Source organism: Prunus avium, chromosome 8 (genome assembly GCF_965620075.1).
Source record: "Prunus avium chromosome 8, drPruAviu1.hap1.1, whole genome shotgun sequence".
Lineage (NCBI taxonomy): Eukaryota > Viridiplantae > Streptophyta > Magnoliopsida > Rosales > Rosaceae > Prunus > Prunus avium.
This window is the reverse complement of record NC_142291.1, coordinates 25,105,147-25,130,427: the sequence shown is the minus strand read 5'-3', so window position 1 is coordinate 25,130,427 and position 25,281 is coordinate 25,105,147. Positions and strand designations below refer to the sequence as shown.

The 25,281-nt window shown below is 38.4% G+C and overlaps 1 protein-coding gene and 1 pseudogene across 1 annotated transcript; both read left to right on the top strand.

Moving 5' to 3' along the window:
* Nucleotides 1-247: 247 nt before the first annotated feature.
* LOC110759102 (gamma-glutamyl peptidase 5) lies at nt 248-4,005 on the top strand. Its single transcript, XM_021961133.2, has 4 exons — nt 248-758; nt 3,149-3,301; nt 3,384-3,551; nt 3,639-4,005. Exons 1-4 carry the CDS (start codon nt 450-452, stop codon nt 3,738-3,740), a joined length of 732 nt encoding a protein of 243 aa, XP_021816825.1. The 5' UTR covers nt 248-449; the 3' UTR covers nt 3,741-4,005.
* Nucleotides 4,006-22,499: 18,494 nt separating this feature from the next.
* LOC110759116 (pathogenesis-related protein 1 pseudogene) lies at nt 22,500-23,195 on the top strand (annotated as a pseudogene).
* Nucleotides 23,196-25,281: the final 2,086 nt, after the last annotated feature.

Genomic DNA, 25,281 nt, shown 5'->3' with positions numbered 1-25,281 from the left:
AAGGTTCATTTCTGGTTCAAATGGAGGCCAATTTGGCAGGCAGGTTCATTGTTGTTCACTGTAGAATATTTTATGGGAACAAAATAAAACTATATATGTAAAGCAAAATGAATAAATAAATAAAGATGAGCCAAATGGAAAGGGGTAGATTTGACAAATCACCCTAGGGTGTCAAATTTGTAAAATAGGAAGCCAAACATGGCCCTTTCTAGAACCCCACCAGTTTAAAACCAGCCCCATTGGTTTTCCAATTGCCCCATCTGGCAATCTCCATTCTTCTTCAACAGACAAGTCCAAGGAGTTTCAACTTTCCACACCAAAATCCTCTCTGTCTCTCTCAAAAAATCCCATTTTGAAGAGTCAGAGAGGTCTTCCAACCTCTCTCTAGAAAACCCTAAACAACACAGGATTTAATCCACATTAAGAGAGAGAGAGAGAGAGAGGGGAAGATGGGTGGTAAGAAATTTGCTCTGCTTTTGTGTGCAGAGGACTCGGAGTACGTGAAGAAGATGTATGGAGGGTACTTTGGGGTTTTTCTGAAAATGCTCTCTGAGGAAGGGGAGGCCTGGGACCTGTACAGAGTGGCATGTGGGGAGTTCCCATTGGATGAGGAGATTGACGGCTATGATGGGTTTGTGATATCTGGCAGCAGCAGAGATGCCCATGGCAATGATGCTTGGATCTGCAGGCTCTTGGCCCTCCTGAAGAAATTGGATGACATGAAGAAGAAGGTCCTGGGCATTTGCTTTGGCCACCAGGTAAGTTCATTTTCTCACCCACAAGGGCATTATCGTCATTTCAGTTTAATTTGCTTAAATAGGTTTCCCAGTTTTTCCTGGTTTTTTGGATTTTGGATTGATTCCATGAAGAAAAAAGTTCCAAGGTCATTTTGCTCCGTTCATTGTCACTTTTTTTTTCTTTCGGCTTTTAAAATTGAGGGCATTTTGGACATTTTAATCTATAAGGGTATAAGGGTCATTTCGGGGGTGCGGAATTAATTGAGATTAAAAATAAGTCCATCTAATTGGCGTTGAAGAAAACGAAACGCCAAGAAACGCTTAAAATGGGAAGTTGTTTTTTTTGGGTCGAATGGGAAGTTTGAGCTGGTCGTCATGTTGTCCTAGTGAAAGGGAGGGGCCCACCACCTATAACAATACGCGCAGGCAGTTTAGGGGTTGAGTCGAGAATCGCTCCAAAAAGGTTGGTGTGTGGTCCATCAGACGGGAACTTGTGTGTCAGTGGTCCATCCACCGTACGATTGTGACGCCTTTGTGCCGCCACCTCCTTCTATAGTCCCTCTCTTTTCTTAGTAAAAAAATAATTACGGTGATTTTATGTGCTTTAAAAAAAGAGAAAAAAGTAAATCTTTTGCCCTCTTTTGTTGTCTGTTTAGGTGAAATTCCGAAACTTGTTTGGTTGTTTTTCCTTAATTTTTGGATGTGAAAAAGAGAATTACAAATCGAGATTTTACAAGCACGCGTGCCCAAAAAGGTCGAAAAAGAAAGCGAGAGCAACAAAGAGAGGGAGCCCAGTCAGTCTCCCAAAGATAGAAAGTTGAAAATTTTTGTGTCACATCCTAACAACATCTGAAATACTTTCTAATGGTCAAAAAACATGTCAATTTCAACAGTTGTAGATATTTTTGTCAAATCAATTTACAATATCAATTTGGATTTTGTTGTTAGGGACAGGAGGGGTTTCCCACTCCTCTCTTGTGGGCCCAAGTTAAACCATTTGTTTGTTCCACGTGGTGAGAACGTGGCTTACTCTCTGGTGCTTGGCTTTTACATGACAATGAGATCATGGACACCAAGTACGCGGTGCCCACTAAAAACATTACCCAGTTGGGCACTAGACTAAACGCTTCACCTAAAGGAGTTGATATTAATATTATTCACATAAAAATGAATAATTCATACTAAATAATTGTAATATTTGGCCATATGGATATAGATTACATCATTGAGCGGACAAATAACTTTGTTATTATTAGACATAGAGAAACAATAGCAATTGTCAATGTCAAAACCCTAAATTGTGTCAACTTTGTCAATACGCATATAGAATGGTTTAAATTTGTTGAGTAGCATCACGAATCTTAGTCCGTTTTTTGATACACAGTCTAAAATTGCATTAAATTAAATAGACTTGATCTTTTAACCGAAATGTTCTACCGTTGTATATGTTTTTTTACGTAGTGTCGTATATAAAAGACTCATTATAGTGACTGTGTTACATGTGTTGCACGTTTTCAAAGGAGATTATTCTCATATATATATATATGTATGTATGTGGGTTCTCTTGATCGTTGATGATTGGGTTAGGGTAAACTTCCACACAAAAAGCTGAAAACTCATGTCACTAAAAGCTAATTCAATTGACGTAGGCCAGACTTCAATTATAATATGTATGAAAGTTTCATTGCATTTGCATGCTCGATCTATCCAACAGTCTAATGTGGACAAAAGGGTAGTTTGTGGAAGTCCTTTTAGGCTCATGTTGTGTGCTTTTCACATTGAAAATAGTCGGTGGCCAAAGTCGCTCTCTCCCTCTCTCTCTCACTCTGTATATATATATTATATAACTTGTGGAGAAAAATGCGGACCTTCTCCAATTTTATTTTATTTTATTAAATTTGGATTTCTCATTGGCTTTTACCTTCACCATTTGGGTGCTTGATGCAATGTCTTGCATTGTCCCCCATTATGAACATTAAGATAAAGTTGTGTAACATCAAATGCACACGTTAGAATATCATATTAGTTTAAATTGCTTCAGAATCTAGCTCTTTTTTGTCTTCTTTAATCTTTTTGAATTGTAATGGAATCTGTGGTATTGTAGGATCAATGGAGGTAAAAAGATTGAGCTCAATGGTTCTTTTTTTTTTAAAAAAAAAATTTGGAAGGCCACCTTTTGGTTATATGTCAATTCTTTGAATGAAATAATAAGATATTTCTTTAGGTTACATGGAAATGGTTGAGCTCACGACCCTTATCCACCCTATAAATTATTGCCTTTCCCTATCTTGAACATCTGTTTCTTTTTCTGGTTTCCCTTTTAGGTTTGCAATGAGCTGTACATTTGATATATATATATATATATATATGATAAATGATGTAATTGATATTGTTTTTAATGGTTTGATTAGATTTTGAGCCGTGCGTTGGGAGGAAAATCCGGCAGGGCAATCACCGGGTGGGACATAGGAATCCGGACCGTCCACTTGTCGGCATCTTCCAAGGCTTTCTCATCTCTCAAAATTCCAGCTCTTCTCTCCATATATGAAATCCATCGAGATGAGGTTTGTATCTCCAGAAATGCACTGCTAATAGACCTAGCTAGTAAGTTTTGCTTACTAAAATTAAAAATTAAAAATGAATTAGGTGTGGGAGCTTCCTCCGAAGGCTGAGTTGATTGCATGGTCGGAGAAGACTGGGGTGGAGATGTTCAAGTATGGAGATCACATCATGGGCATCCAAGGCCACCCTGAGTACACCAAGGACATCCTTCTCAACCTTATTGATCGTCTCGTGAAACTCGAATACATCGTGGTACGAGTATTTATTGTGCTAGAAGCTAAACTGAGAGTGCTATTCGTATTTCGTAACGTAATTTCTTTACTGTTAATTTGGTTTTAGGACACCGAAACTGAGGAGTTGAAGGCCAAGCTGCAGGCTAGTGAGCCAGACCAAGAGGCATGGAAGAGTGTCTGCAGAAGCTTTCTCAAGGGTGAATTATGATGATAAATTTCCAATGTAGGGGTGAATTATGATGATAAATTTCCAATGTAGGGGAAAAAAATAAAAAAAAAGAGATGTGTAAATATGCTGTGTTTTGAGGAGAGGCTAAGAAAGGGTTGGGCGGGTTGGGCAGTTTTCAGTGTGATAGGCAGAAGAAGCTCAGGTGGGTAACTGTGTTTAGGTTGGAAGCTTAAGATGTTATCTAGTGTATTCCCAAGGGAATTTGCAAGGTTGGCTACTCTAATAAAATCTGTGTTTTTTTAAATATTCCTACTAACATTATATTGAGATAAATATGGCACTTGGTGAATGATAGAGTACCAAACTTAGCCAATACATCGTGAAATTAAAGCATGCACCAAAAAGAATGAAAAAAATTCTACTTTCCTCCTTATTGATTAAAATTTTAGAGTTATATTTCTTTTTAGATTTTAAATACAAGTGATAGTCTAAATTACAACAGGATGGTTCTTCACACACACACTACCAATGTGTTATGGAGATTTGAAATTGACACTATTGGTCTACAAGGTAAGATCATTTTCCACTTGGCTAGATCTCGTTAACTATTTCTTTTTAATATATATATATATGTTTTAGAACACGCATAATTTCATTAATAAAGGGGCAAATACAAGGGATGTCCAAGAAGAACATATCCCAAATGAAGAGCATACAATAAATCCAACAAGACAGTAAGTAATAACTATTACAAATTCAAGCCCAGCTCACTTAGAGTGACAGATAGAGGATCAAGAAAACTCTTTACAGCACTAGTGCTACAGAGAGACCTTGATAACAATTGATTTTGCATGAATAGGGATCCAGAAGTACCAAAAGTGAAATGGCCTTATCGCTCAACATCCACTTGGCCAAAGAAGGCCACAACACCTCCAGCATTCCACATGATCTTACAACACCCAGTATGAAAGATCCATCTAAATCTAGCAACTCTATCTCCTCAACATAAAGGATTTTAAAAACAAATCCAAAAGGACTGGGAAGAAGCAAAACTTAGCACAAAATTGGGGAGAAGCAAAACCCATCATAAAACTGGGGAGGAAAATCTCTCTACAACATGATGGGGGAGGGAGTCACCCGATTTATGTGATACCCCGAAAAATTCAAAGTAGATTTTTGTATGTAGTGAAAAAATAATATTATGGTGGAGGATGATTATGGGTATTTCATCAAGTGATTTTGGATTGAGAATATTGGATTAAGTGTGTTTAATTTCAAGTTGGACAAAAATGCCCTTATGTAACATTTTCTGAATTTTTCAAAGTATAAGAACTTGAAGTGATATCATTATGATTCTCAAGTAGAACGATAGTATTCGACTCAATGAACGCATAGGAAATCGTTTCTGAATTTTGGGCCAAAATGATCAAAATACCCCTATGTGTGATTATTACCAAAATGTCCTTGTATGAATTTTTTTATATAAAAAAAATAGAAGAATCTGAAACGTGGAGGGCAGCAGCCACTCTTCCTCCTATTTTTTCCCCCTTGCCTCAGCCTTTCAAATCCACAATCATTTTGGAGATGAGTTGGTAACCTTAATTATAGGTGAGTTATTAGCCTAAGGTGTGAGTTGGAAGGCTATTAGGGGGTGAGTCACCTAGGCTAAGATTCCTCAATGATGAATCTGATTTTTTGGAGCTAAGAGAGGTGAGTTGTTGGTGGGAGGGAGAAGATAATGAATGAATGAGAGAGAGAGAGAGAAGAAGAAGAAGAAGAAGAAGAAGAAGAAGTAGAAGAAGAGAAGAAGACTTAGAAATAAGGGAGATGAAATTTATTAAGAAAAATTAGGTATTAGACATAAGTAACTTTACTAATTAGTATTTGAGACATTGAATATTTTTGTTTGGGTTTTAATACCTAGGAAAGAATTATTATTTTGGATTAAGCCGAAGAGGAGGCCCCGATTCGTTGGGCCACCTTAAAAATAAAACTTAAAAGACAATTCTACCCTTATTCTTAAAAAGCTTGACCCATCTTTAAAACTTACAAAGTAAATGACTCTTTAAACTATGCCCGAGCTACCCTTGCAAAATAGCACTGACATGGAAAATCAATCACGGTACCAGCAGCTTCTTCTTCTTCCCCAAAACCCTAACCACAAAACCCTCCTGCAAAGCCGGACCTTTCGCTTCCTCTCTTCGCTCTGCCCAACGCCTTCCATCACCATTGCGACCAGATGTAGCCCCTAATAATCATCGAATTCTGCTTCTGTTCATCTGATACATATTGCAAGTCGAATATTTGACAAGCAAGATGGTCAAGGACAAGAAGAAAGAGAGCAGTGGCTCAACAAGATTGAGTTCATTGATCAGTTCGTGCTTCTTTGTTTCATCATCAGCTGGTAAAGATGAAAAAGTAAGGAGGGGAAAATCTGTTACAATAAGTTCTGGGACAGAGGCAACCATGGTTGCTGCAGCAAAGTTTTCCTCTTCAGCGCACAAAAGTTAGGTTCGATTAATCAAGTGATGAAAGGTTCTTTTTCTTACTTCAGAAGCTCATCAATGGCTCTTGCCCTCTGCAATTGCTTGGAGAAGATGGTGATTGGACCAAAGACCAATTTTGGGCTGCCATCAGATTCGTTAAACATACTTCCATGTTCAATGAAATTCTTCATGTGCTTTTCTGTTTTTTTCCCTCTCTCTTTATTTCTTGCAATTTGGATATTGGGTTCTGGGTTTTGAATTTTGAGGTGTGGGAGCAAATATTTTCGTCTCCAATCACAGCACGCCACGTGGAAAAGAAAATTATTCCTTAAATTAATTAATTAACTTAATTAATTTGGTTAATTAATTAATAGGGATAATATATTAATTATAAGATATTATCTTTATTTAATAAGATAATATCATTAATTTGGATATTATTCTAATAAGGGGATAATATCTTAATTATAGGATATTATCTTATAATTAATGAGATAATATCATTAATTCAGATATAATCAAGTCCGACTCAATCTCTACGAATTTGGGTAAAGAATAAACTCCATTTAATCAGAGTTTATTTTCTACGAAATTCTACGAAACCCTAGCCCCGATGCTCTTATAAATAGATGACTTTATTCATCATTCAAGGTACATCTAAACTTACTCCTAATACCGAGAAAAAATACTCGAAGCTCTCTCCCTCTCCACTCTTCATATTTTCTCCACACAACTCTGACTACCACAAACGGCTCCGGCCGCCCGGTTCACATCATACATACAACTTCGTACCCTTTGCTTAGCTATTGTTTTCCTACAAACACTCGAACTAACTTAGGCATCGGAGGGCCTTTGGCCAACACCCCCCGGGTGTGGTCTATTTACTCCAATCTTTTTTACAGGAATCAAGGAAGAGAGAGAAGGAAGATCGAAGGTTGAAGGATCTAAGAGCGAATATTCTCCCGTGAGATTATTTTCACAAACATTTGGTGCTTTCATTGAGAGCACGAGTTATACTCAACGCGTGCTCAAGGAATCCGTTCCTCCTATTTTCCAATCCACCGAAGCCTTCCAAACAACCATGGTTGGAAGCAAGTGCACGAGGAGCAAAACCGCCGCGATGGCACGATCCGTGATGGCCCAAAGTCACTCCTCCCACGATCCCACGATTGACATGGTGGCACCTCCACCTCTCGCCGCCGTGAACCCGCAGCAAAGCCTTGATGCCGCACCACTGCAACCACCCCGTGCCACCTGCTGGACTCGTAGCTAGGACCATTGCACTAGCCTCTGCCATCGCCGTACCATCTCAAGGCCCCACAGCTGGATCTAGCCACCTTCATAGTGCCGCCGCCGAACATGGTGGAACCTCCCATCAGGGTGGGCTCACGACCACCGCCGACTTAGGCCCGATCTTGGAGCAACTTCAAGCATTCCCACCATTGCCCCAGCGTACGACGTACGCTCCCGCGTACACCTCCAATGAAACCCTAGCCCTTCTCTCCTCCCGATCCACGAAGTTAAGTAGATCTCAATCTGAGAGTTGACCAGCAAAGAATGGACGACCAAAACAATTTGATGAGGCAGCTCCTTAACCAAATAAACTTGGCTCAAAATCTTGGCCTTAGACAATAGGGCGAAGAGAGAAGGATGGACGAACGCGTCTATAGGCAGTTCGATGTGTATCAAGCAGGTCGAGCAGGAGTAAGTAGACAAGGAGAGGGACAACAAAGAGGTCGGCTTGCCGACATGTCACAAGCATCTGCAAGCTACACTCAGAGCAGACGAAGTCTTTCATCCAGATTGAGTTCAAGGACCAATGTTCACGAAAGGCTAGGCCCCCAGGGAGGTCAACCTGACGACCCCCACAATGGGGATCGTGAATAAAGGCGCTCCGCTGCCCGCTCCGGAAGAACTAATTCCCGTCGACAAGCTACAGGAAATTCCTCGTAAGCGCAATCCACCAACACGCTGCCTAGACAGCATAACCGAGAAGGTCGACCCTTGCGAACCAACGAGGAAGTCAATCAGCGTAGCCCAAATTGCGAAGGTCATCAACGTGACCACCAGCTATGTGTGCGGAAGATGTTCAGAAGCTTGTAAATAACCGACTTCGAGAATTAAGGATTGGTGGAAATTTCGAAGATGCATTACACATGGAGGTAGACCGAGCAAACTCCTCACCTTTTACTACTGAAATTGAGCAGGCTGCTCCCGCAAAATGATTCTCAACGCCCTTTTTCACATGCTTCAAATGGGATTCTGATCCTGAAAGTCATCTGAAGCAGTTCAACAGTGTTATGATCCTCCACAAGGCTGAAGACGCGTTAATGTGCAAAGTGTTTGCAATGACTTTGCTAGGAGCAGCTCAAGACTAGTTCCACACCTTGCCATCAGGGTCGATCAACAGCTTCAAAGAGCTTGCTTACGTCTTCACCAAGAAATACACTTCTTACCCGACGATTAAGAAGAACCCTGACCATCTGTTCAACGTACACAAGAAGTCCGATGAATCCCTCCGAGACTACATCAAGAGGTTCAAGGCGGAGAGGGCAAAAATCATAGGATGTGATGACAAAGTTGCGTCCTCTGCCTTCAAGAGGGGCTTGCCAACTCAGTGTGAGCTGTATGGCAAGTTGACTATCTCTCCCTGCCAAACACTGGTAGAAGTCTTCACGATAGCAGAGCACTACACACTTTGGGACGACGACCGGATCACCGCAAAGAAGTCTGCCAAGCAAGCCGATCAATAAGCTGAGCAGGCAAGCCAAAGGAACGGCAACAACAAGGATGAAGGCAAGCGCAGATCACAGCCTCAGGAAGGTGCTCCAGCAGCTCAGAGCTACACCAAGTTCACTATCCCGATTCACCAGATCCTAGCCCAAGTACAGGGCATGCCTTGGTTGAAGGAACCATTGAAGGGAAACGCAGCCAAGAAAGATACCAGTAGATACTGCGCATTCCATGAAGGGCACGGTCATTACACAAACAACTGCTTCGCTTGGAAAAGGCATCTCAAGGAGCTAGTTAGAGATGGCCATTGCACGGAATTCATTGTAAGAGGGTTTATCCAGCAAATCAAGGATTATGATGCAGCTGCCAATGAGCCTTCACGAAAAAAGTCATACGGATCAACGCAATTCTAGCCAACTCCAAGAGTCCGAGCTGACCACCAGGGAGCAGAAGAGAAAGATCAAGCAAGCAACTTTCGTCTCCCAAGCTGTCACCAGCTACCCAGTCATGGAAGATGATCATGGCATCATCTTTTAAGGGAAGGAAGTTCCAAGACAATGGAATGCCCATCACTTACAGGGGTATTATCCACGAAGCTCCTCACCTATCAGCTCGCCGCCAAGCAGGCGGCCGAGCCTCCCTCACCTTCATTGAAGCCAAGTTACTTTTGATGCTACCCATGCAACTCATCTCTTTTGTTCAATAAAGCAATGTAGTCACATAGACATAATACAAGTTCAAGCTTTTCTTTCCAATGAAGTGTTCACGAAAGCAATCGACACATCTCCGGACAGAGGCCAAACAGGCCACTCTCATCGACACGTCTCCGGACATAGGCCAAACGGGCCACTCTCATCGACACGTCTCCGGACGTAGGCCAAACAGGCCACTCTAATCAACACGTCTCCGGACGTAGGTCAAACGGGCCACTCTCATCGACACGTCCCTTGACGTAGGCCAAATGGGCCACTCTCATCGATACGGGCCACACTCATTGACACGTCTCCGCGCGTAAGCCAAACGGGTCACTCTCATCGACACGTCTTCGGACGTAGGCCAAACGGGCCACTCTCATCGACACGTCTCCGGACGTAGGCCAAACGGTCCACTCTCATCGACACGTCTCCGGACGTAGCCAAACGGGCCACTCTCATTGACACCTCTTCGGACGTAAGCTAAACATGCCACTCTCATCGGCACGTCTCCAGACGTAGGCCAAACATGCCACAACCCAGAGACACTCAAGCAGTTCACAAGGCACTATGTAGATTGATGTTAGAAAAGGCAACTGAAATTTCCATAGCAAACTGACCAACTGGTTGAGTTCAACAAAAAGAAGATGGTTAATCCAGACCAATTATTCTAAAGAAGAAAGCAGACTACGAAAGCTGTAGAGAAATAAATGAGTCTTCATTTACTCTGAGACGCCAGCAGGGGATCCCTGATCTGTGGCCTCTTCAGCATTCACCTGATCAGCCACGCTCTCAGCAGCTCCACATGCCTGATCCATGATGTCTGCCACCACCTCATCAGCTGCATCCTCTTCAACTACTGTCTCTTCAGCCACCTGCTCTTCAGCTCCTTCCACGTTCACATCATTAACCTGCTCACTTTGCACAATGAGCAAGTTAGGACAGAGCATCTTGATGTCTCTATCTCCAATGACATAAAAAGGATCATATCCATTTGTGCAGTCCAAGTAGCTCAGCTTGTATGCATCCATGGTAGCTTCGAACTTGGATTCTTCAGCAGACTTGTGATAGGCTCGAAATCTAGCCAATAGCTTGTCATAACTAAGAGAGATGTCATCATTCTTGCGCTCAAGACGGAAGCAAGCATATTTTCAACTAGCCAAGTCAGCAGTAGAAGAGCTAAGCTCAGAATCCTTCTCAGCAAGGGAACTTTTCAGCTCAGATATCATCGTCCTTAAATCAGACGTCTTCTTCTCATAACGGGTTTGCTCGATAGAAAGCTTGCTAATCAGTTCGGCATCCTTCTTCTCCAAATCGTTAAACTGAGCAGAAGAGGGGGCAACAGCAGACGAGTTCCGAACAGTCTTAGCAGCAAAAACCTACTCCTTTTTGAAGTAGATGAAATGTCACTTCCCTTTGTTTTTCCAAGGAAAGACTTGAGAAAGTACCAAGATTGCCAGCCTGACGGATTTGATCAACTAGCTCAACATAAGTGGATGGACTTGACAGGAAGTTCGTGTTCAGCAAATCAAACACGCCTGCATCCCTTGCAGGGCTGGACTTGTCCACCTTGGGATCAGTAGTTGATGTTGCGGAAGAACCTTTAGCCTGGGTAGATGAATCTCTCGTCTTCTTAGCCGTTGTCATCCTCACTTCTAAAAGAGTCAACGACGCTGAATCAACTCCACGATTGACTACTCGTGACCCAACAACTAGATCATAATGGTTGGACAGATGAGCAGACCTCCTAGTTCAATCTCCATCCTTGGACTAGTGTAGACGACTCGAACTTTGGAGAGGAATATTAGCATCTCTTTGCCTCCCAATAGGTGAACTAGTTCGCGCACAGACTACTTCACGGAGCAGAACACGGTCCTCAAGCTTGTTAGCAGGAGGATTGAGTGGAACATCTCGAACATTGCGCATACTGTCAATCACTTGCATCAACGAGATGCTTAACCCTAGCTGATGATGAGGGAACAACTCCTACTTGAGTCTTCTCAGTAAAAGGGATCTTTGGCTTCTTCTTCAAACGGAGACACATCCTTCACCCACGAAGTCGTAACTTCATTCCTTGAAGACTTAACATCAGTCTTCCTTTTTTAGGGGGGGTCCGGCAGAACACTCCTCCTGCCCAGCCAGCAAATTATCAAAGTCTAGACCATTATGCCTCAATCTCTCAACATCTTGAGCAGGGGGCAGACCACCAACTTCCTCCCGATACTCGCTCAGTAGCCACCAGCGGCCCACCGCCTCTCCAACCGTCTTCGACCACCAATCACGACGACAACCAACCTAGTCCTACCCAGTTGGTCCTCGCAATGAAAAAGAGAAGACGAAGAAAAAATATACATGCTCGACTTACCTTAGGATGCACGGCAACTCCTCTCTTCGACAAGCAGTACAAATTCTCCAAGATCTTTCTCAAGCTAGAAAGTAGAGAAGTTAAGTTTGCAATGTGAGAAAGAGTGAAGAGAAGCCTTGTATTTATACAAGTTGGACAACCCGGGTCAAGAAGGAATCGCAAGCTCATTCCTACTGGGATTCCAACTCCAAGAACAGTCAGAAGTCTACTCCAATTGGGAATTCGATCTGCAAAAGGAGTCCAACTCACAGAAGAAAGCCCAGACACAGTTGGAGAGCCCGAAAAATAATTTCATCTCCTACATGCCACACAAGCGCCATGCAGAAGCTGGGGGGCATTTGTGGGAGCAAATATTTTCGTTTCCAATCACAGCACGCCACGTGGAAAAGAAGATTATCCCTTAAATTAATTAATTAAACCAATTTATTTGGTTAATTAATTAATAGGGATAATATCTTAATTATAATATATTATCTTTATTTAATAAGATAATATCATTAATTTGGATATTATCCTAATAAGGGGATAATATCTTAATTATAGGATATTATCTTATAATTAATGAGATAATATCATTAATTCAGTTATAATCAAGTCCGACTCAATCTCTACGAATTTGGGTAAAGAATAAACTCCATTTAATCAGAGTTTATTCTCTACGAAACTCTACGAAACCCTAGCTCCAAGGCTCCTATAAATAGATGACTTCATTCATCATTCAAGGTACATCTAAACTTACTCCTAATACCCGAGAAAAATACCCAAAGCTCTCTCCACTCTCCACTCTCCACTCTCCATATTTTCTCCACACATCTTCGGCTACCACACACGGCTCCGGCCGCCCGGTTCACACCATACATACAACTCCGTACCCTTTGCTTAGCTATTGTTTTCCTACAAACACTCGAACTAACTTAGGCATAGGAGGGCCTTTGGCCAACACCCCCCCCCCCCCCCACGAGTGTGGTCTATTTACTCCAGTCTTTTTTACAGTAATCAAGGAAGAGAGAGAAGGAAGATCGAAGGTTGAAGGATCTAAGAGCGAATATTCTCCCGTGAGATTATTTGCACAAACAAATTTCTTTAATAAGTTGGGAACTTGTCGTATATTTGGTTGCCAAGAAAGCCAGAAAAGTAATGCAAGAAAAAAAATGCTTCATATGATTTCTGTTATGTAGTGTTCCAGAAATGGTGAAAAGGTTTGTCTAGTTAAGCTCAATTAAATGGATTTTTTTTCTTCATAGAACTGTGGATTTAGGAAAAAGTTCACTGTGTATTCATATGTTTGATTTTTTTCATTTTTTTTCTTTTGTTGTTTCTTTTTTATTTTCCTGAGCATCTAAACAGAGCATCATGAGAAGTAGTTGTCTATGTTTCTTATTGAAATTGCTACTCTGAGAAGTAGTGTGATCTGTGTTCTCATTGATATGGGACTTGTCACAGCATGTATCCCATCGCTCCAAGTCAGGCTTCCGAAAAAGTATACAATGTTCACTTGGTAAGGGGAAACTGCTATCGTGAAGGAGATTGTCTTAACTGTGGAATTGAAAACCAATCTCTCGGGTTTTATAGTTACTTTAATGCCTAGTGGAGGATCTATTTGAGCTTTATATACGAAGTTGACATGACCAACTACATTGTAGTTTTGCACAAACTACATTGCCGTTTTCATTTAATTACAATTGGATTTTTGCTCTTTCCTTGGCCTTCAACCTCACCAATTTGAAGAGTAGGGACTACCCATATGAGGAATTGAGTGGGCAAGAGAAGAGTAGAACTACCCAAGAGCAAGGGAACTCAAAATTGGACTTTCGGAAACTGCATCGCAGTTTTCATTTAATTACAATTGGATTTTTGCTCTTTCCTTGGCCTTCAACCTCACTAATTTGAAGAGTAGAGGCTACCCAGATGAGGAATTGGGAGGGCAAGAGAAGAGTAGAACTACCCAAGAGCAAGGGAACTCAAAATTGGACTTTTGGAAACTGCATCGCAGTTTTCATTTAATTACAATTGGATTTTTTCTCTTTCCTTGGCCTTCAACCTCACTAATTTGAAGAGTAAAGGCTACCTAGATGAGGAATTGAGTGGGCAAGAGAAGAGTAGAACTACCCAAAAGCAACGGAACTCAGAATTGGACTTTCGTGCAGTTTTCATTTAATTACAATTGGATTTTTGCTAGTCCTTGGCCTTCAACCTCACAATTTGAAGAGTAGAGGCTACCTAGATGAGTAATTGGGTGGGCAAAAGAAGAGGAGAACTACCCAAGAGCAAGGGAACTCAAAATTGGACTTTTGGGAATTGCATTGCAGTTTTCATTTAATTACAATTGGATTTTTGCTCTTTCCTTGGCCTTCAACCTCATCAATTTGAAGAGTAGAGGCTACCCATATGAGGAATTGGGAGGGCAAGAGAAGAGTAGAACTACCCAAGAGCAAGGGAACTCAAAATTGGACTTTTGGAAACTGCATTGCCAGAAACAAAGTATTTTACCAACATGTATTGAATAAATAAAAAATATTGTTTTGTTTTGTTTAACTATTGAGCTAAGCATTTTTGCCCAAACTAAGCATTGCAGTTTCCATTTTTGTATTGCAGTTTCTGTTTATGCATTGCAGTTTCCGCTTCTACATTGCAGTTTCCGTTTCTGCATCGCAATTTCCATTTTGGTACTTTCATCTTGGTTCCTCCATTTTGCTTCAATAAATTTTTTGTTTTTGTAACTTTTTTTGTTTTTGTTTTTTTGTTTTGTTTTTAAACATAATTGATATCTATATTGTATTTTTGTTGCAGTTTCTGTTTTTATTTGTAGTTTTTGTGTGAATATGTGTTGAAATGATCTTTTTTAAAATAAAATAAAAAATAGTTGATTGTTTATATAAATATTGTATAACTGAATAAATATTACAAAATCAAGTTTGGTGTAGTGGTTTGTGAGTGAGCCTTCCTCCTTTGAGGGTCAAGGTTCGAGTCCCTTCAATGACACAAAATCTTTTTTTTCTTAAAGGTGAATAAGAGTTGGTCCCCTACAGCGGCGGTGGCAGGTGTCCCGCGGCGGGTGGGTGGCCGGCGGTGGCAGTTGGCTAGATATGGACATGTGACATAGTATGCTTGCTTTAGAAGGAGTGGCATTGTGTGTAATTTTGATATTTTTTAATGATATTTTTGTAAAATTAGGTACTACATTTTGGTCTTTGGCCTTATGCTAATTAGATGAATTGTATTCCTAACTTCCAAATTATTAAACTATATTGTGTTTTAAAACTAAAGCTCCCAATTTATTACTTCTGCATCCATGAAAGAATTAAGATAGCAAATGTGAGAGGTTGAAAAGAAAAGGAAAAAAGTCCTTTTTGGTTCTTGTAATTTGCCACTTTTATCACTTTGGTCTATGTCATTTCAATTTGATCAATTTTGTACTTGTAGTTTTCAATTTAAGCAATTCAAGTTCAAATTCTAATTTTTGTCAAAATAGAGTAAATGTAGTTAGTTGTTCAAGGGCATTTCGATCAAAAAACAAAGATAACCAAAACCCTAAAAAAACCAAAAATAAAAACAAATTTTTTATTTTTTTAAAAAAAGTAACCAAAAGAAGAAAAAAAAACCCAGATTACCCAAATCCTACCCGCCCCTATCATCAGTGGCGGATCCAAAATCAACACCCCATAGGGTCATATTGTAAATGTTTCCAATTTTTTTTTTTTCTACAAACAAAACTAAGCTAGAGATAGAGATGTTCCTAAATGGCTGACACACAAACGCCCAAAGAGCAACCCTACGCTTCTGAGTGATTTCAAATCACCTAGCAAGCCCCAGCCAACACCCAATTAAACTCAAAAAAATGAAACATGGGGCAAGTGAGGTCATCCCTAGAGAGCACCCGGAGGTGGTGGGAGTTGGAAAGACGAGAGAAAGGAATTGCAAATTTGGGGTTTTGGGGGGCTGAGGGTTTGGGAAGATAAGAGAAAGAATTTGGGAATTGGGGGGATGGAGTGGAATGCTGCTCTTCAAAATGGTTCTGACCTTTATATATATATATATATATATTTTAAGGCTTGGCTCAAAATGGCACTGGACTAAATGCTTCACCTAAAAGAGTGGATATTATTTACACTAGCCTCTCCGCACGCGCTTCTGCGCCTGCAAGAGGCTTTTTTAAAAAAAATTTAAATTTATTTTAGAATTAAAAAAGATAATGGGTAGTTATGTTCCATAAAAATAGGATTCATTGTTTGATTTTTATTTTTTTTAATATGGAAAAGTGTGAATTTACCATATTATCCTCATTTAATTAATAATTTCAATTCTTAATGTTTGTATTAACCAAGGGCATTTTCTGGTATTTTGAATGTTTCACCATTCTCTGCCTTTTGCTTTATATATAGACTAGCCTCTCCGCACTTCCGCACCTACGAGAGGCTTTTTTTTTTTAAATTTAAAATTTCTTTTAGAATTAAAAAAGATAATGGGTAGTTGTTTTCCATAAAAATAGGATCGATTATCCGGTTTTTCTTGTAATATTAATTTTTTTAAATATGAAAAAGTGTGAATTTACCATATTATCCTCATTTAATTAATAATTTCAATTCTTAATGTTTGCATTAACCAAGGGCATTTTCTGGTATTTTGAATGTTTCACCATTCTCTGCCTTTTACTTTATATATATAGATAAAAATGAATAATTCATACTAAATAATTGTAATATTTGGCCATATGGATATAGATTACATTATTGAGCCGACAAATAACTTTGTTAACATAGAGAAACAATAGCAATTGTCAATCTCAAAACCCTAAATCGTGTAAACTTTGTCAATACACATATAGAGTGTGGTTTAAATTTGTTGAGTAGCATCACAAATCTTAGTTCGTTTTGATATACATTCTAAAATTGCCTCAAATTAACTAAAGTTCATCTTTTAACTGAAATATTCTACTGCTGTATATGCTTTGTCACGTAGCATCATGTATAAAAGACTCATCATAGTGAGAAGACTCATCATAGTGAATGTGTTACACGTGACACATTTTGAATACAGATTATTTATCATATATATAATATTATATTATGTGGGTTCTCTTAGATATATTATATATCTAAGAAAGTTTCATTGCATTTGCATGCTCGATCTATCCAACAGTCTAATGTGAACAAAAGGGTAGTCTGTGGAAGTCCTTTTAGGCTCATGTTGTGTGCTTTTCACATTGAAAATAGTCGGTGGCCAAAGTCGCTCTCTCAACCCCACCCCCCCTCCCCCCTCTCTCTCTCTATATATATATAACTTGTGGAGAAAAATGTGATTAATACAAGACTTTAATAATTGAATGATGAGATTTGATTGATTAATTAATTAAAAACAATTAATAAAAGCAAGCATATAAAAAATGAGGAGGTGAGTTTCAAGTTATGAGAGCACTAGAGCTTCCGATTTCACCATAGCCAATTCTACCCAATTTCCTTAGCATGTTAATCCTAATAAATCTCTATGTTGACAGTCGATTTTCTGTACTTTATCTGATACTACATCCCCGATTATGCCAAAAGTATCCTTATTACCAACCCACTCTATCCCTAGTAATGAAATTAAAAATAATAAGAACTCATTAATAAGTTTCTTGAAAAACCTGCAAAACAACCACATAAGTCATGACAAACATCCATGTCTAATAATGTAACCCATGGCATCTAGTACAAGAAGCAAACTCTAAATTGGATATCCCTATCGTCAATTTAGCATCAAAGCAATTAAATGTTGGCCAAACATTCAAAGCATTAAGTACAGTAATAGACACTCAACATGGAAAAATACTTGGAATTAACATTGACTAAAGTAATTGAGTATTCATGACTAGGCTACATCGTAGCCCTAGCAAAAGGAATTAGTTCATGACTACTTTAATAAAAACCATGATAAATAATGTCATAGAATAAACCCAATTGAAGATTTGATCTCTGCTCCACAACAACTCTAGCTCCAGGTCGTCGTCTTCGTCTCTCTAAAAACTCTTTCACTTTGTGGTCTCTGACCTCCTCTCTCCTTCCTCCCAACGTTGAAACCTCCTATTTATATGCTCCTTAACTTCCTATTCTAGGTGGAAATTAATACATAAGAAATCCTAACTTTATTAGGATTTCCTTACTCAACAAGGTAGATAAATAAATAAAAACTAATTAAACTAATTAAGTCTCCCAAAGCCACGTGGAAAGCTCCTCTACGTCACTTGCACCTCAAAACCAACCCATATAGTGAAATTCCCTATTTGATTTCACTCAGCCACGTCAGTTTAGCAATAGACAAATAGGAGCCATGTAATTGCCATTCCAAGTTGCGAAAACCAATTGCGTGACTAGTATTTGACAAACGACCTCTATCATTCAATTCTTCTCCATTTAAGCTCCAAATTACTCTTAGGTTTAATCCCTTGAAAATACTTACAAAACTAATTAAAACCAACAATTTAACTAAAAATTATAGCAATATGACAAGTAAAAGAGATATAATAAATAGGTAAAATATCAATATATCAAGTATAGTCTTGCAAATCTTTCCTATTGTTAGTTACGTTAAAAATGAGGTGGAAAACAAGAAGAAAAAAAAGGTGTTTTGGGGAAGATGAATAGTACCATGCAGTCACCATATGTGTATTCAGTGCATGTGGTATGATGTTGATGTCATCCGTCATCCTCCCAAACTTGATTTTTCGTTTTAAGTTCGTTAATATTGGCTTTGGGACCATCTGAGACCCGTAGCTTTTTGACCAAAATTATGTTATGCGAAAGTAATAATTATTATTTGTTCTTATTGTTTGATTTAGGCTCGAGTGGAAACAGAAGGATTGGAAGGGTAATTCATTAATCTAACTAGTCGAACACGAGGTAGGGTTTCCTGATTTCCCGATGAATGGGCTATGTCACTTTTAACCTTTGTGCTTATATATAGTACTATATAGGAATATTATTGTTGTTTTGCTCCATGATGTTATGTGAATATTATTATTGATATTACTCCGTGAATATTATTTGACGTTGGATGAATATTATTATTCATATGATTAAATTTGAAATATTATTGTTTTTATTTGAATTATTATTATTCTGCAGAAATTAATGTTGTTTGAGATGCATTACATATGCATCATAAATATAGTTGTGTTTTGGGTTTGTGTGTGGTTTGAGGTATATCTAAAGGGTGGGAGAAGGTCTTAGATATATATATATATATATGAGTAAAAATGTGGAATATATATTCAGGTGATGGGAGCAGAGTATGAATATATTTAGGTGATGGGAGCAGGGCCTTTAATGAAAAGCGAAAGTTGAGAAATTTGTAAATAAAAAAAATAGGGTTAAGGAACAAATGATCGCTAGTTCATATTTTAGGTTATTGGGAGCCATAGTGGTAAAACACATGGTATGAGACATGCATGCTTGTTGTCCTAAGGTATGAATTAGTGGGATTTGAAAGGAGTGGGTTCATGACATCATCGCATATGCAAATTTATTTATCTGGTATGGTTGCATAATTTATATATTTTGTGTTGTTTGATGCATGACACTTTAATTAACTGTGATAGCTGACCTTGAGGGATTTGACGATACTCTACTAGGCATTAGAATGCTCATACTCTAACAGATTGTGCAGGATTCAAGGCGAAGTTTTAGAAAGCGGTTGTTCCACCAAACTACTAGGCATTTGTTGTTTATTTGTGTAATATTAGTAGTGAGTAGTCAACCGTTCGATAAGGATCTTAGTGTGTTTTCGACTATGAGCTACTGTGACTCTAATTATGTATTATGAAGTAAATTTGTATTATTTATTGTTATATTTCTCATCACATCATGGTCATAGGGATTTATTCTTATAACTATGGTATGACTCATACCCTAATTCAAAAATATTCCTTATTTCTGGATCAGGGAATGACCATTTAAAACTACATTGAAGTTTTTTTTTTTTCCCAAGAAACTACAATGGAGTTTAACTTTACACCAATGCGAACGATGTTCCTTTAATAAAAGAAAGAAATTAAAGTTCACAAATCTTCTTACTCCTACTCCACAATGGCAGTTGAATTTCTAAAGGCGCCTCCATTCCCAATCTGAGGTTCTACCTCCTTATTTTTGTATGTTGTTTTATGAATCATAAAATCTTAATCCTTACTTGTTAGGGCTTGTAGATTCTTAATTTGATTTTCGTGTATTATTTGGATCTTAAATGGTTAATATTTACATCATCAAATTTGAGTCCTCCCTGCCTTCTTGACAAATTTGATACTATCTGTTTAATATTGGTATTTGACCATGTGGGGTTGCCTTGATTAAATTTGCATTTATGAACTTTTTGCCTAATGGGGTTGCCTTGATTAAATTTTTTATCTTGTGATTGTTTCTAGTTGTTATGGATAAATCTTGGGTTAAATTAGATAGGGCAAGTGAAGAATATAAGACGTGTCAACAACAATTTATTGATGATTCATTGCTTGTTGCATTGCATGATGGGATGCTCAAGTGTCCATCGCATTTTGGAGGATTTGGAAACTGATTCATTGCCACAAAAAGAGCAAAAGAACAAGAACGAAGGCTAGACCAAAAAGACTCCAGGCAAAGATAAACAAAAAAGAAGGGGAAAAGTGAAGCAATAGCTAAAGGTTGGTAGGTTGAAGAAGTAAGTGTCTGACTTGATTAAACTTACCAACTTTTTTTCACCGTAAATGTTGGGAAGTGTACAACATAAATGGTCAAAAATATAAATATCCCAAATTTTTTTTTGTTGGTGAAATACCCACATCTCTTTAATTAATTTTGGACAAATTTAATTGGTCTATTGTACTTTTGTTAATTTAAAGAAGGTATCTCTTTTATTTTTATTTTTAAAGGAAGTTAAACATGAAATTTGGATATTAGGCGCCAATATAGTGTGTTTTGGCGCCTGATGAATTATTTTGAGTTTTAAAATTTTTTTTTCAAATGTTAATTATGCTTTGGGAATGCAAAACTGGCATAAGTGCTTTTTCACAAACTCACTTTACTCTCTTGACAAAAGAAAAACCCACTTTACTCTTTGGACAAAAGAAAAATATACTTTTCTCTCAATTTTTCTATAGAATACATGGGTGATACTACTTCGTTGGATGCAGACAACGACTCGCAGTTGCCCCTAAGAAGCACACATACAAGTATTAGGAACACACAAATGTACAATCGGGAAGAAGATGACGTGCCAAGAAATGTGGAAGGAATTGTAAATGAGGCTACTGAAAGTAGATCCCAAATGATTGTATATTTAGTTACCAGACTTAATATTTTGAGAGGTTTTAATCCTCCATATGTGTAAATTGTAATGAAAATTATGAAATCAAAGCTAATATGTTTATGAAATGTATTGCAATGAAAGTCAATATCTGTATTAAATTGTTTATTGAATTATAATGAAATTACAATAAATACTAGACATCAATAAAAACAATATTTTTATTAATTAATTATTGGAAAATGAAAAGTAAGAAATGTACAAATAGAAATTGTAATTCTTTTTAATAAATCTAATACACAGATATAGATTTAAGTAAAAAAAAAATGTATTGTCAATTTGTTGAATTTGATGGGCCCCATTGTACTTAAATGCTATTGAGAATTCGAATACGTAATATGATAAAAATATGCCAACTAGTCAAATAAGTAATAAAATATTATAAATTGAAGTTGATTAGATAGATAATGGGCCCCGCTGTACCCTTAGATTTTGTTGAGAGTCAGTTTGTGTTTGTCACAAATGTTGTTAAAATGGTGAGAATAGGCTTTAGTCACAGCTTCATATGTAACGAAGCCCAAAATTGTAACTGCAGCCTATTGCTTTTACTCACCGAACAAAGGTGACTAATGTTGCCAATAGTCACCAATAAAAAGGTAACAATTGTTGATGTTTTTTCAAGTGACATTACAATATAACGTGCCTATATGAACGGTATACCCAAAAAAAGAAGTTGAAACTAGCAATTTCACCAAGGTTTGATTTCTTAGCAAAACAAGAAACGGGCACTTTTATTTGTGCTTTCTTCAAAATTAAAAGAAGAAAAAAATTCAAGAACGTATTAACTTGAGAGATCATATTTTCTAACCACATTATAAAATTAAAATTCACCGCATGTATTAGAGTATTATACCTCCGTGGCATTAAATTAAAACTGTCCAATATATGGTATCTTTAGCATTAAAATACAGTACTCCCTCAAACATTTCCCTTATAAAAACTCCATGCTCCATCTCTCATTCCTCATCAATCACACCCAAGATATTATTTGCAGTGCGCATACAAGCCAATATGGGGTTGTGTAAGAATTCGTTTGCCCTAGTTTTTTCTCCTGCTTAACCCTAGTCCAACCAATTTCTGCCTACAAAGACTCACCACAAGGCTACCAAAATACCCAAAACCCCCCAAAACTCACCACCACAGGACAACGGCTGCTCGCCACAACACCACTACCGTAATTCCCATAAAAATTCACCACAAGGCTACCACCACAATGCCCAAAATCCCCAAAACTCTCCACCATACTCCTCCAACTCATCATCACAAGGCTACCACAAGTCCCACCACTCTCAAGACTCGCCACCACAAAACTACCACAAAACTACCACATGTCCCAACACTCTCAAGACTCACCACCACAAAACTACCACATGTCCCAACACTCTCAAGACTCACCACCACAAAACTACCAAAACTCACCACAACAAAACTACCACAATTCCCACACAACTCTCAAGACTCACCACCACAAATCAACCACAATTCCCACAACTCTCGACACTCACAATCACAAAACTACCAAAACTGGCAACCACAAACCTACCCAAAAAAAGTTCCGCCCCTGACGTGGGATCCCAACGTAGCGGCCTATGCACAAAGATACGCCGATTCACGTATTGGTGACTGCAATCTTGTGCACTCCCATTGACCTTATGGCAAAAACATAGCGAAGAGCAGCCGTGACTTGTCGGCCACGGCAGCCGTGAACATGTTTGTATCAGAGAAGTCCAGCTATGATTACAACTCCAACTCATGTGCTCCTGGAAAGGTGTGTGGCCATTATTCTCAGGTTGTTTGGCGCAACTCAGTTCGTCTAGGGTGTGCAAAAGCAAGGTGCAACAACGGAGGCACCTTCATTGGGTGCAACTATGATCCCCCAGGCAATTATAATGGGCGGAGGCCTTACTAATTAAGCTTTTGAACAAAACCATGCACCGGCCATATATGGCTACAGCCTGTATATAGATGAAGAATAAATTGAGAAGTGGTTGTATTAAGATTCAGTGAAAGAATAACCTTTTAATTACTAAGCTTCAGAACTTTAATTGTCTTAAAATAAAAAAAAAATTGCTTCCAGGCTTGAAAACTAAATATTTGTGGAAGAAAGTTCATCCACCGTTAATTAGTAAGAGAGAGGCTTAGAGCATGTAATTTAAATCATCTATGAAATATGTCCTAATGACGTTGACGGGTGAATTAATTTTCATCCAATGAATACTTTTTTTATTTTATACAAGTGATATTGGGGGAATTGAATCTAGGACCTCAGGTGCCGGCAGAGGTACATGTCTTAATAACCACTTGAGCTACAAACCCTTAGTTATCCAACCAATATTTAGAACAAGACAAGTCTCTTGCTAAAATATTAGGTGGTAAGTGCTCCTGAAAAATATAGCTTACAGTAATAATCCATTAATCTAGTCAAAATTTGTTCCTTTAATTTTCTTTTTTCTTTGTTACATTGAAGGAAATCGAAACTTAGACCATTCTAAACATAACTCATTATCTCACTCTCCCTCACCATTTGAGTTATTAACAGGCTCAGTCCTAGCCCTAGGGCGGGCAGAGCAACAGTCCAGAACCCAAGTAACTTATATTGGCCCAATTGTTTTATTTTATTTAGAAAATGTTGTTTATAAAGAGCCTCACTCTTAAGAAAGCATCATAGTTCTTCGTATATAGTCAAAAACGTATTGTGAGCATCATAATAGATCTAGCCAAACACCAACCGCCATCTCCAATTTTCTTGATCCAAAACCCCAACTGACAAGCAATGGAGACCAAGATTGGCCTCTTAGCCTGAAGAAAATTCTGAAGAAAGATCCTCGTAGTAGGAACGTTCATCAGTTGCCAAGCCCACGAACATTCCATAGGAGAATTATTAGGGAGATCTTGGCGACCCCTTGAGGCTGGTCTGCTCCGCCTTGTCAAAAAAATCCTCGATACAAAAACTATGCTTATCAGAAAATCCACGCCACTAACAATCAGATGCCCAACACCAGTTTTCCCACGCTTCTGATTCCCGCTTGGTGCTGCATACTTGTCATCCCCTTGAGCAGAAGAGGCGGTGGCCATCTCCATAGTGTTAAGATAGAGATCCCTCACCAGCGACTGGCTCCTTAGGAACCCAAAAAGGAAGCCAACGCAGCCACCGCACAGAGAACAAAAGAGCAAAAAAAACGTCATACCCAATTCACCAAGAAAAACCCAAAGAGACAATTAGATAAGACTCAGAGAGACGGCACAGAGAATGAGTAAAGAAAACTGGAGAAACGTTAACCCTAGCCGTCAAGGCTCTCCTCGTGTGAACGAGAGAGCGACAAGGAGGAAATTATATTGATTGACGGATTTTAAGGCGATCAATTGGAATGTACATAATCCCCTATAAATACTAAGTTGTAGAAGAGGAGAAGGATACAACACACAACTTGTGAATTTACATTCTTTTAAATTCCTATCCTAGGAGTAGCGTAATATAACACGTAGCCTGATTCTTATTTTTCTGGCCTAGGTCCCGTAGATTTCAATTATGTCTTTACATTTCAACGCACTAGTCTAGTTTAAATTGTTGTCATTGTATTTCAATTCAAGTCTTTCAATTCCAACCATAGTTTACTCTTTACTATTCTGGTTAATTTAGTTTACTTTCCGCACTTTTAATTTCCGCCATTTACTTTACGCACTCTAATTTTCGTCATTTCCTTTACCCACTTTAATTTACATAATTTACTTTATGTACTTTAATTTCTATCATTTACGTCATTGCCTTTCTTTAATTTACTTTTTGCTCTTTTTTTTAAGTTTAATTGCATTTCCTTTCAATTCCTTATGCTTTCTCGTTCAATCTTTATTTCCACACTTATGGTTTCAGATTCATGGTTTTAACCTTCAAATTGATGGAATGTTACAAAAGGTCTTAATTGGTATGATTGAGAGAGTTGGATGACCAAATTGACTAAAATAAATAAATTTATGGACCAAATTGCGGTTAAAAA